The sequence below is a fragment of the Aquarana catesbeiana genome, linkage group LG01 (genome assembly GCF_042186555.1).
Source record: "Aquarana catesbeiana isolate 2022-GZ linkage group LG01, ASM4218655v1, whole genome shotgun sequence".
NCBI lineage: Eukaryota > Metazoa > Chordata > Amphibia > Anura > Ranidae > Aquarana > Aquarana catesbeiana.
This window is the reverse complement of record NC_133324.1, coordinates 438,541,893-438,555,556: the sequence shown is the minus strand read 5'-3', so window position 1 is coordinate 438,555,556 and position 13,664 is coordinate 438,541,893. Positions and strand designations below refer to the sequence as shown.

The following is a 13,664-nucleotide window of genomic DNA, read 5'->3' as shown; positions in this document are numbered from 1 at the left end:
CCTACGAAGTTCATAGAAAACTGGCTCCTACATATCTCTACATCATTCTTTGCCATGGAGCTGGTGCACAGAATACCAGCTAGGCCCCTCCCTCTGGGCAACTCCCCTAGGGATTTCATACTAAAACTACTACACTACAAAGACTGGGAAGCTGTCCTGACCTTGGCCTGTATGAAAGGTAGCTTTGAGGTTAATGGGTCAAAGATCTTCTTCCCTGACTTTTCCATTGAAATGCAAAATCAGAAGGCTCAATATGTGGATATTAAGAAGTGACTCCGCACCTGCAAATACAATACACCATGCTACTGTATATCTGGCGAAATTACAGATTGTCGCTTAAGGAGAAACGCTCTTCATTAATACTCCCAAAGCGACAAAGGAACATTTGCGCGAACCACAAAAAAGTAAAATACCACCCAAGTGAAAGATGTATGAGTGTACGCATGGTAGAACTAAATGGCGCAACTCTATTGGTTTAAATACTGAAAACCTAAAATAAACTAAAAAAGGGAAGTGCGCAAATCCACTAAACCACTAGTGATAAATATAAAAAGGTGTATATATAAAAAAATATATACATAAAAATATATATAAAAAAATATATATAAAAAAACAATATGTAGGACAAAATATCAGCATTAGATATGTGAAAGGAATTACCATGCTTATACTCTCAAACAGTGTGTAATATATATATATATATATATATATAAAATTAAAGAAAAAAAGTGTCCATATAGCCTCTGAAAAAAGGTCAGCAAAGGGGAATCCTTATATAATTCTCCAGAAAATAAGGCAGATACTCTTCAATCCAACCTTCTGAGGTGAAGTGCAAGATGTAATAGTGCAAACTGCTTACCAGATATGTAGGATCTCAAGCAATAGAGATCGGAAACGCCTGTGCATTAGCCTGCCGGCAGGTCCGCTTGTAGTCCTCCAACAGCAGGGAGATATCCACCCCTTCAAAAGAACCAACAGAAGAGAACCTCACTCCCGGGAACGCTCCTTACAAAAGCAGGGATCTGGAAAGTCTCATGGAATGAGGAACAGAAGAGGACTTCATGGTGTAGTATGCTCCAACAAAATATTTATTTACGAACGGATCATACAGGTTTTAAAACCCATAAAATTTCAGCGAATAAAAAAAAGTTTGAACTAGCCGCAGTGTAAACCAGCCAGCTGTTCAGCGTGATGACGTCACCAGACTATGCTGCACCCAACGCGGCTAGTTCAAACTATTTTTTTTTTACTACAGTTTTGTCTCCTTACTCCCATTCTGCGTTTCCTTTATTCTGTGCATCTGGACTTGTACCCCTGGATACTGCAGAACCGTCTGGATTACTTGATTACTGCTCCCTTAGGGCTCAATTAGCTTTGCAAGGGCCATTATGGGGATGTCTGGCCTACCCACTGCTAAGTTCACCCAGTTTAGGCTTGCTTGTTAATTTTCTGCACTGACTTATGGCTGCTGATTTTATTTTGACTTTGTGGAACATAAGAGGGGTCACAGATCCTATAAAGAAACAAGCTATTTTTAGTACACTAGCACAATACAGATCCTGTGTGGTCTGCCTGCAGGAAACACATCTTACTAGCTACACCATCTCTATTGCAGAACAGAGCATTTCCGCAGGAAGTGAAAAAAACATTCATGAAACGCGTTGCTATAGGATGCATCCCCTTTTAATAAATTTGGTTATTGAAATATTATATAGAACAATTACTTGAATAAACTGATAATGTACAATCTATTTATATGTTACGCCTCATGTAAAGTCCCTTGGGCAAAATAACCGTTTGTGTTGTATTTGTTGAACAGGGATTTTAGGTACCAGGTAATTTTTTTATCTTTAAATGCCACATAAACACATAGTATTGACGCATGTGTGAATGAGCCCTAACAGTCTTGATTGTTGTCCCCTTTAATAATACCGTGGTTTGAGCATTCCTTCTGAACATTACATTACAAAATAAAACGCACAAACAGCTGACACGAATATATGTATCTCTCACATATACATAGAAATATTTAAAACGTGCAGTGCTCCACATAGACTAAAATACAAATACTTCTACACTGTGTGTAGAAGACCATAAATACAAAAGTGAAATTACAAATTACAAAGTGTGTCCGTGAATACTAAATAAAAATAGTGGGATTGAAAAACAATTATTTATATATATATATATATATATATATATATATATATATATTAATGATCACTGTATCAAAATCTTCCTGTATTCATATACCACATACACCTTCACCTCCACACTCCATGCAAAACAACTGCTCACCAGAATGTAAGACCTCACTCAGATAAAGAGTTCAAATGGCAAAAGAGAATAAAAAAGCAGAAAAGAAAAAGCCAAATCTAAGCGGTATCCATTAAAGGCATGGTGAAGTCCTTCCCGGAAATGCAACGTGTCAGAAGGTTTGGCTCCACCCATTAACTTCTGTCATCACACTGTAGGAGTAAGGAACTGGCAGGAGCAGGAAGCTGGATGGTACAGCACTCTTCCTATATGAATTTATTTAACCTTTTAAATGTGAGTAGTTTTCATGGGTTTGGCTTCTTCTTTTCTCCTTTTTCCACGGTTTGAGATATATTTGCCCTGAATAATTACAGAAGGTTGAGATTGGAGGCTTTCAATTTTGAGGAATGCAAAGTGCCTAAGTTATTTGAGCGGTAAGGATGTGGAATTCCCTTCCACAAGTGGTGGCCTCGGCGCGCGGGGGGGGGGGGGGGATTTATAGTTTAAAAAAACTATTAGATAAGCACCTGAACGACCACAACATACAGGGATATACAAGATAATACTGACATATAATCACACACATAGGTTGGACGTGATGGACTTTTTTCAACCTCACCTACTATGTAACTATTTGACCTCTTTATCTGAGTGAGGTCTTACATTCTGGTAAGCAGTTTTTTTGCATGAAGTGTGGAGGCGAAGGCGCATGTGGTATCCTATGAATACAGGAAGATTTTGGCATCGCATATACAAAAAATTGGTTTTGGGTCTCATTATGTTTTATTTTGTATTTACGGACAAACTTTTTATTTTGGACTTTCACTTTTGGCTTTATGGACTTTTGTATATTTGAGTCACGTGGTGTAGCAGTATTTCTATTTTAGTTTATGTGGAGCACTGCACAATTTTTTTAAACATTTTACCTTATTATCTGTAACACATGAAAAATGTAAATGCAACTATAGTATCTCAGTATTTTAATAGCGGGTGACAAATCGACTAAATGATTTATTTATGAATAGGAAATTAGAATTATTATTAAAGTAAAGATGCTGTGTATGGCTTTTATTACAGTATAGATGCTGTATGGCTTTTATTACACTGGATACCCCTTGAGGGCCAACAGTTTGTGAAAAGTTTTTTTTTTCCATACGCCATAAGCCCTATGAGGTTAGCCTAGCTTTGACAATCTTAAAAACCTCTAGAACAATATCCATGTTTTGTCAGATTTGTCATTTTTTTTAGATTTCCCATATTTGATTATATTTACAATAGATATTACTATCTTGTTATTAATAGTGCCTTGTTTTTGTCTGCAGGTGTCTGTTGATAGAGTGTTGAAAACATTAAAAGAAAATGCAAATAAAGCAACTAGTATTCTTCTGACTGCCATCCCTCAGATTGCAGCCATGGACTGGTGTGATACTCTTCAAAGCATGAAGGTACTGCTTAGGAAAATATTGTAATAACAACCAAAATCAGTGCAGCGCTTTATCAATAAATATCAAATTTGTGAAAAATCTGTGCTCAGTCATAAATTGCATAAAGAAGAAAGAAAAATATTGGCAGCCAATTATTAAACTGTGATGCCAGCCCATAAAATAAAGAAAAATATATACGCAGCACTCAAAAAAATCTTCTAAAATGCAAAAAACACCTCCTACAAAGGCATCATGTACTGCATTAAAAAGCAACCAAGTGAATAATCAGGTGTAAACGTGACCATGTGCAAATGATAAATATACAGCACAATGATAATAACAATCATTCAACAAAAATCAATCCATAATGAGTGAAAACTCCATAAGTGAATCAATCCATTCAGAAAGTGCACCGTGCATATGGGCCGGGCCCATCCTCTGAAGACATCATTGATGACAAAACGCGTCAGTGAGTGGCCTAGAAGTGATGACACCACGCATGCCTAACTGCTACCCAACTGTATTGTACGAGCCGACAGCCTGCTGCATTTGTAATCATCAGCAATATACATGCTGCTTATCTGTATTGAGGTAATTGTTGCTACTTTAGAATAAAACACTTTGAATTTTGGCGGGCTTCACTATAGCAGTTTACTTTTCCTAACCATTTTGAGTCACCTTATGGGATCTGTAATTCATTGACGGCCGATCCCCCCCCCTTGGTTGTCCAGCTGCTTTTGCCTGTTTGACCATTATAACTTATGGTCCTGCAAATCTGGTAAGAGGCTTGTTTGCGAGAGTGCTGCTGGTGACAGATTCCTTTATCTGTTTACATATGCATGGTGCACTTTCTGGATGGATTGATTCACTTCACTTATGGACTTTTCACTTATTAAGGACTGATTTTTGTTGAATGATTGTTATTATCATTGTGCTGCATATTCACCATTTGCACATGGTCACGTTTACACCTGATTGTTGCTTTTTAATGCAGTACATGACGCCTTTGTAGGAGGTGTTGCTTATATATATTTTTCTTTATCAATAAATATATCTTAACGAATCATTGCTATTTAACACGGATAAATACTGTATACAAATATGGACCACCAATTGTACGTTATCTAATAATAAGTGCCTAAAAAAAAAGCGTAAAAAATTATAAAATTAGTCCAACGGAAGTTAAATTCCTGTGAAAAGTGCAATTAGAAAAAAAAATTCATACAAAATTCTGTGATTTAAAACAAACTCTTCCATTTAACTCCACAAACAAAAAGCCTGATTCTGTGAACTAATCACTCCTCCATGCACCCATAATTGTGGTTATTTTATCACCAGTGCATGTGAATGTATGCTCATCTAAATTATAGGAGTTCTCACACATATTGGTATCTCTTCAGGTATGGTATCAGCTCATAACTGCTCCAAGTATAATGTATCCAGACCCCACCTATTCATATATAATGTCCTCCGTAAAGAATCAGAAAGATATCACATAGTGTTTTCTGTTCATACTTTATTAAAATTAGAAGAATTAAAACCACTTGCATGAAATAAAATCTTAAAGAGCTTGTGATAAAATCCTGTGTGTAAGGAATTCACCTACAACACATCCCAAACTAGCTAGCTTGACATCTCTCACTTACAACAATTTGTGCGGACCAGCTATGGTATAGTGTGATGACGTCACCAGAGAATGCTCTGCCTTAAAGCGGAGTTCCGCCCCCCCCCCCCCCCTCCAAAAATTAAAAGTCAGCAGCTACATATACTGTTTTCCAAATTTTTTACAAATATCTGAAAAGTGTGGCGTGCATTTGTATTCAACCCCCTTTACTCTGATATCCCTAGCTAAAATCTAGTGGAACCAATTGCCTTCAGAAGTCACCTAATTAGTAAATAGTTACCTGTATGTAATTTAAATCTCAGTATAAATACAGCTGTTCTGTGAAGCCCTCAAAGGTTTGTTAAAACAAACCAACGAACATAAAAAAAAGCACAAACGGAAGAAAAGAAAAGAAAAACAACAAGAGCATCTGACAATCTGGTCATACAGAAGTAGGAGCCGAAATGCAACATATTCTAGCATATAAAAATAGACAGAAATCATTGCAAAGGGCTTGAGATAGTTATAATAATAAGGGATATAGGCATACCAGTATGGTATAACAGTAGTAAAGGACCAGGTATCAGAGATCCCTGAGCCACGGCCTATCAATGGTCAATCAAGTGTATCAAAATCAGTGTTGAGAAAGGGTTAACGGACTAGCCACCCATTTACCCCAAATTTTATGAAAGGTTTTTTTCCGTTTCCGGATTTCAAAAGTCAGTTTATACAGTGGAATAGAGTCATTAATAAGTTTTAACCAGAGGGATTTCAGAGAGGTCTGTGCACTCTTCCAGGACAGTAAGATAGACTTGTTAACATAAAAATAAAGTATGCGGAGCAGTCTCTTAGCATGGGGCGATATGTGTAAGTCACCAAAAACGCCTAACAGGCAATTCTTGGGGTGAATGTTAGGGAGGCCGCTCAATGTCGAGATAAAAGCACCCACTTCCCCTCAGAAGTCCCGAACTATTGGGCACGACCAGAAGCTATGTAGGAAATCGGCCTCCTGGCCACAGCCACGGAAACAGACAGCTGAGGGCAAGAGACCCATCCTATGTAGTCTAGCTGGAGTAAGGTGGGTCTGATGAAAAATTTTAACCTGTATGATGCGGTCTCGGGAAGCAATAACAGAAGTTTTATACGTATCACTAAATTCTGACCAGTCCTCATTTACCATGGAAAAATCCATTGATGCCCACTTTACTTGTGCTTTATGAAACCTAGGGTTAAAGTCACACATTAGGGCTGCATAGTAAGTGGATACTAGTTTAGTGGGATCTGGCTGCCTAAGCATTTTTTCCAACGGGGGCAGGTCAGTGGGATCATCTAGGGAACTAAATTGGGCATGTATAGCATGTCTGAGCTGGTAGTAATAAAATAAGTATGATCTTGGTAGGTCAAATTCCAAACATAGCTGTGAAAAAGTTTTAAAACCCTGGGCATTGTACAGGTGGCATAAATATTTAACCCCTTTGGAGTACCAACGATTAGCATCCGGAAGGGAGTACAATTCCTGCAGGTTAGGGTTGTTAGGGGACTTCAGCCAAGAATGTTTAGATATCTTCTTAGTAATGTATTTGAACAATGAAAGGGAAATGGAGAGTATGGAGGTTCCAGGGCGGTCGGGGACCCAGCCTCTATATATTATATTATGTAGGGTTTCCAGGGAAGAGTTGATGGCCCCCTCCGTGGATGTACAGGCATTAGCTGGAACTGGGCTTAGCCAATCATGTATGTGCACCAGCTGGGATGCCAAATAGTATAGAAAAAAAATTAGGGAACGCTAGGCCTGCCAAGTGTGCTGGTAACCTCGGTGTTTCAAGTGCCACCTTGGGGGATCCACCCCTCCTCAGGATAGTAGTACAATCCTATCTATGCGTTTGAAGATAGCTTTAGGTAGTTTACATGGGGAGTTAGTAAGGATATAGAGCAATCTTGGTAAATAAATCATCTTAAGAATATTGGCCCTCCCCATGAGGTCCAGAGGTAAATCCATCCACTGTTTAGTCTGTTCCTGAAGGCGGACCAACAAAGGATCTAGATTATTGGTAACATATAAAGATAAGGGGGTCTGAACCAAAACTCCGAGATATCTAAAGGAGGACACCACTTGGAGGCCGGGTGAATCTGGAGAGGGTTAATCACATCTAAGGGAAAAAGGCTGGACTTGTCCCAGTTAACCCGGAATCCAGAGTAGTCCCCAAAGGTAGTGATCTCCTCCAGCAAGGCCCGCAGTGACTCATTCGTATCAGCCAGATACACCAATGTGTCATCCTCATAAAGTGAAATGCGCTCCTCTATATTAGCAATCGGAAGTCCTTTAATTAAGGGGGAGGAGCGAATGCGAACTGCAAGAGGCTCCATGGCCAGGGCAAACGAGAGGGGTGACAACGGGCACCCCTGTCGAGTGCCCCTAGTGATTGGGAAGGGATCAGTAATAGAGGAATTGACCCGAACTCGAGCTACCGGGGAGGTATAAAGAAGTTTTATCCATGCTACAACACGGGGGTCAAAGCCATACTTCTGTAACAGAAGGTATGGCCACTCCACACTATCAAATGCTTTACAGGTGTCCAAGGACATAATGGTGCGGGTAGGGGGACAGTCGTGTGGATATTGCAGATTGTGAAACAATCTACGAATTTTCATTGTAGTAGACCTGCCGGGTATAAAGCCTCCCTGGTCACTATTGACCAGGGATGCGACTACATTTTTCAAACGATTTGCTAATATTTTGGCCAGAATCTTAACGTCCACATTAATGAGAGAAATTGGACGGTAAGATTCACAATTAAGTGGGTCCTTTCGGGGTTTTAAGGAGTATTATCAGGGCCTCCCGCATCGTTGGGGGGAGGGTCCCAACATCTAGGGCTTTGTTATATGTCCGCAAAAGGAAAGGGGACAAAAGTTCTTTGAATTTTGTATACCATTCGGTCGGGAAGCCGTCAGGTCCAGGAGTCTTATGTGTGGGCATTTGGGAGATTGCTGTAGTAATCTCCTCAGCTAAGATAGGTGCCTCCAGCATATCATGTCCCTCATTTGATAAGGAGGGAAGAAATATGTCAGCTAAGTAGTCAGTCAGCTGAGATTCATCATAGTCATAGTCAGCCCTAAAGGTTGATATACAGATATACAGTTGATATACAGCTCTTTGTAAAAACATAAAAAGGAATCTAAGATATCCCCTGGGTTATCACTAACGGTACCTTGGGCAGTAATGATACGTGGTATGGAAATGGGGGAATGGTCAGGTCTGGTCAGATATGCCAAGAGACGTCCGGCTTTATCTCCATGTTCAAACGATTTGTGAGAAACATGCAACATGCGCTTTTATGTGAGATCCAGCAGGAGTTCATACTCACTGCGGCTCTGTAACCATGCCTCTCTCGTGTCTGAGGCAGGGTTAGAGACATAAGCAGACTCTGCGCGCACCATAACAGTCTCAAGTTTCTCAGTAAGCATCTGGTTATTTTTCCGTAAGATCCCCGTGATAGACATAAAGGTGCCCCTCAGAGTGGTCTTGAATGCGTCCCATTCTATGGAGGGGTCCACTTTACCCAGATTATCTTTCCAGTAATTAGAAATGCCTATCCTGCATTCCCTCTGCACTACCTCGTCCTCCAACCAGTATGAGTTCAGGTGCCACAAAGCAGGCCCCGAACCTGGAAGGAGGTTCACAGAGAGAGGGGCATGATCCGAAACTCCTCTGGGCAGATATGGAACAGCAGAAACCACAGGAAGGGTTTCCGCCGGAGCAAACGCCAAGTCCAGTCTAGACATGGTGTGGAAAGAATCCGAATGGCAGGAAAAATGTCGCTTATCCGGATGTTTCCAACGCCACACCTCTGCACCTCTGTTAGGCCGTGCACATAACCCAGTCTACAAATGAGGGAAAGGACCTACCTCCACCTCCCAGACGGTCCATTGCTGGATCCAAGACCGCATTAAAATCCCCCACATAAAGCAGGGGGCCGGGGGGGTCTATTCAGTAGTTGGAGTAACAATTTGGAGAGTACCTCCACTGAAAACGGGGGGGGGGGGGGGGGGGGGATATAAATGTTCACCAGCGTAAAGGTTACAGTGGAAATCTGTAAAGTAAGAACAATAAACCGCCCTTTAGGATCTGTTTATATTTTATCATCTCAGCTGGGAGAGATTTGGCCAGTAGGATAGATACCCCCCTGGAGTAGTTAGTGTTAAAGCAAATGCCCTACAGATTAAAATGGTGGGTGTTTCTTTTTTTTTTTTCACACAGTATTTGCGCAGCGATTTTTCAAATGCATTTTTTTGGGAAAAAACACACTTTTTTAAATTTTAATGCACTAAAACACACTATATTGCCCAAATGTTTGATGAAATAAAAAAGATGATCTTAGGCCGAGTACATGGATACCAAACATGACATGCTTTAAAATTGCGCACAAACGTGCAGTGGCGACAAACTAAATACATTTTTAAAAGCCTTTACAGGTTACCACTTTAGATTTACAGAGGAGGTCTACTGCTAAAATTACTGCCCTCGATCTGACCTTCGCGGTGATACCTCACATGCATGGTGCAATTGCTGTTTACATTTGACGCCAGACCAACACTTGTGTTCACCTTACCGCGAGAGCAGGGGGGGACAGGGGTGCTTTTTTTTTTTTTTTTTTTTTTGTTTTGCAGCCGACTGCATTTGGTTGGGGATGTGAATGGGGAAAGTACGGGTGCTGCAGAAGTGGTGGGTTCCCAATTAGGATTGGCAAATGCAGCAGGAAGGGCACGACGGGCCTGTGTTTGTCTTCTAGGTGGCAGCACTACTTGTGCTTGCCACCTCACCAGCTTGAACTGCACTTATGGGACTCGCCACGTCACCAAGTGTTACTGCAGTTCTGGTTTGACTATGACCGGGGTGTACTAGGCCGCTGGTGCTTGCCAGTTCACCAAAACGCTACCAAAAAAGCTGTTAGCGATCGCAGGGATCAGACCTGACTCTGCGAACGCTGCAGTTATGCGTTTAGTGTTTTGTAAGTGACAGTGATCGATCGATACTGCACTTGGGTGGGCTGGGCTGGGCCGGGAGGAGGGGCAAAACGCAGGTGCTAGCAGGTATCTGGGCTGATCCTGCTAACACTGCGTTTTTGGGAACCCTAAACTGCTGGGGACGCTAGTATAGATCTGATCGGATCAGATATTATGCCACTAAGGGAGGTGTACGGTGCGTGCGTGGGTGTTAGCGCTACTAGCACTAACCTGATGCTGCCTGGGGCTGGTGCTTGCCAGTTCACCAAAACGCTGCCAAAAAAACTGTTCGCGATCGCAGGGATCACGCCTGACTCTGCGAACGCTGCAGTTATGTCTGTTTAGTGTTTTGTAAGTGACAGTGATCGATCGATACTGCACTTGGGTGGGGTGGGGTGGGCTGGGCCGGGCGGAGGGGCAAAACACACGTGCTAGCAGGTGTCTGGGCTGATCCCGCTAACACTGCATTTTTGGGAACCCTAAACTGCTGGGGACGCTAGTATAGATCTGATCGGATCAGATATTGATCCGTTCAGATACTATACCACTAAGGGAGGCGTATGCTGCGTGTGTGGGTGTTAGCGGTACTGGCACTAACCTGACGCTGCCTGGGGCAACGCAGACCCTATCTGACCCTAAAACCTAACTTATATCATCGCCGGGCGATCAGGGGGCTAAACCTTTATTCGGTAATAAACGGCGGGTGCCCTGACACTATAAAAAATAAACTAACCAGCGTCACCCGTAACAGTTATACGGTGATCACTGGTGAAAGGGTTAACTAGGGGGCAATCAAGGGGTTAAAACCTTTATTAGATAGTATATGGGGGTCTCTGACGCTATAAAACGCTGACGGCGAACCTATATATTTACCTCCTTAACTAGCATCACCAGTGACACTAATACAGCGATCAGAAAAATGATCGCTTAGTGACACTGGCAACGGGGGTGATCAAGGGGTTAAAACTTTATTAGGGTGGGGTTAGTGGGGTAGACCCTAGACCTAAAGGGGGCTAACACGAACTGCTCTACCACACTAACTGTCACAGACTGACACCGATACAGTAATCAGAAAAAAAAAAAAAACTGCTTGGTGTCAGTGTGACAAAGGGGGGGGGGTGATCGGGGGGGATGGGGGGGGGTGTACAGTATGCCTGGCATGTTCTACTGTGTGTGTAGTGTTTGTGCACTCACTCGGATGTCTTCTCTCCTCGGCGCCGGAACGGAAAATACCGAGCTGAGGAGAGATGACATCATTTCCTCTGCTGCTGTTTACTATACAGCAGCAGAGGAAGAATCTCATTGGCTGGGAGCGATCGCGAGGGGGGGCCACGAATGGATGGTCTCCCCCTCACCTCTGATCCTCTGATCGCTCCCAGACAGAAGCCGACCACCTTGGGCACCGGGGGGGGGTCAGATCGGATCCCCCGCCCGCGGGAGGCAGATCATGTACCAGGTACATGATTTTGCCTGCCCGTGCCATTCTGCCGCAGTATATCTGCGTTAGGCGGTCGGCAACTGGTTAACTGCCAGTGACAAGTTCAAGTATGGATATCAGTCAGGCATAGATCAAGAGACAAGGAATGTAGTCAGACCACATTATCTATATCCAATTGTACCATACATGTAATCAGTGGGGCTGAGATAAGAAAACAATCTAGCATAGAAAACATCTTCTGGACATGTGAATACAATAGGTATTGTTTGTGAAGGGGATGTTTAAATCTCTATGCATTAAAAATTCAATACTCTCGAACCAACTTCTGAAATACAGTGGAGACCCTAGTCTGGTTTCTAGAGGGGGGTTTCCAGTTTGGGGGCATCTATCCAAATTAGGGGATCTAGACCAGATTAAAGTTTTAAAGTTGCCTCCCAATCTAATACAACTAAAGTTTTGCAGTTAATCTAGAACCTGTTTCAGAAAAGGCTCCAAATAAATAGAATAAGTCTGTTCTGTTGGTCAAGGATAGAGGATGAAACCTTTTACCTTTTAGGGCAAGCTTTTTTTGTGTTTTTTGCCACACCTGCTTTACTGGTGGAGTCAGAAAAGAAAAAAGAATGAGGAAATATTTTAGAACCAGGATTGTGGGAACTGTCTTTATGAAAATGCATTTCTTGTACAAAGATCTCATCAGCATAGGAGGCCTTAAAATCTTTCAAGGCTTAAGCATCTCTTGCTGAGAGATTTAGGGCTTTTAACATTATAAGTTAGCCATTTCAATTACATGGATTACATTAGTTAGCAATAGCCTATAGCTGCAGATCATCGGATATATTATACTCCTTTGACAAGAAACATAGAAATGAAAGTGATTGCAAAAGCATGGTTTTTTATTTTTTTTTTAAATAACAAACATGTCATACTTAACTGCTCTTTGCAATGGCTTGGAGTCAGTTGATTAGCTATCTCGTTGTGAAGTTACGCAATGCACGCCACTGTGGTAACTTGCAAAAGGCTGGCTATAAGATTGATCTGCTAATTTTGTACGCATTTGGCGATTTGTCACTTCTACCAGTACAGCAGACACACCCAACTGACCTGTTTCAGGTAAACAATTTAAAGGATACAAATATATAAATATTATTTCTAATAAATGATCCAAAATAGTTAACAAATATGATTTGCAGTTTGACAGCTTTTGCTTTGTGTTTCTAGTGCACCGTTGAAATGTCAGTCATGCTGCCGAAACACTGATGGCTTACAGAAGCTGAAAGAGACTTCTTATCAGGGCACCAACTCTAGAAGACTAATAAATTCATGGTATTCTACATAAGCCTATAAAGCATTTTTTTTTCCAATTCTTGTCAATAGCATGCATAGGTAATGTATAAAGTGGGTTTAGAATACTGTCAAAGTTTTCTTGTATGTGAAAATAAAGCATGTAATGCCAAAAAAACTGAAATGTCATTAATGGTATATTCCGTAGTGCAGTAGAATTAAAGTAGGCCTGTTACAAGATGAAACACACTGCATTCTGTTTCTGGCCTCTTTCTGAATATGCGATTTGCCTGGCAGCCATGCACTTTTGAGTTTCAAGTAGAAGTTCACCCAAAACCTAACTAACGCAAAGCATACTCGCAGACACATTCTAAAACAAATCTATCTAGCCCTGGACATTCCTTTTCTGAAACTGAATCGGTCTGGTCTCCAGCGGCAGATGCTGTGTGCAGGAGAGAACTGACAATGCCTGGGAAGTAACGTCACCCATAGACTTACTATGGGGCTTCTTTTGTCTACCACCTCTGCACACTCCTACACACTGAAACCGCTACTGACAGCTCAGCATGGGACCAGACTGAATCGTCTGCAGAACGGGTATGTATAGCTAGTTCTTCTTTACATGGATAGATCAGTTTTAGAATGTGGCTGAGAGTAG

At 41.5% G+C, this 13,664-nt stretch overlaps 1 protein-coding gene across 1 annotated transcript in view; it reads left to right on the top strand.

Moving 5' to 3' along the window:
* MTAP (methylthioadenosine phosphorylase) overlaps nucleotides 1-13,177 on the top strand; it is an 86,132-nt gene extending 72,955 nt beyond the window's left edge. The window contains exons 7-8 of the mRNA XM_073636029.1: nucleotides 3,579-3,701; nucleotides 12,944-13,177. Coding sequence (XP_073492130.1) covers nucleotides 3,579-3,701; nucleotides 12,944-12,982 — 162 coding nt within the window. The 3' untranslated portion in view covers nucleotides 12,983-13,177. The remainder of the gene's footprint in view (nucleotides 1-3,578; nucleotides 3,702-12,943) is intronic.
* The last annotated feature ends 487 nt before the right edge of the window (nucleotides 13,178-13,664 follow it).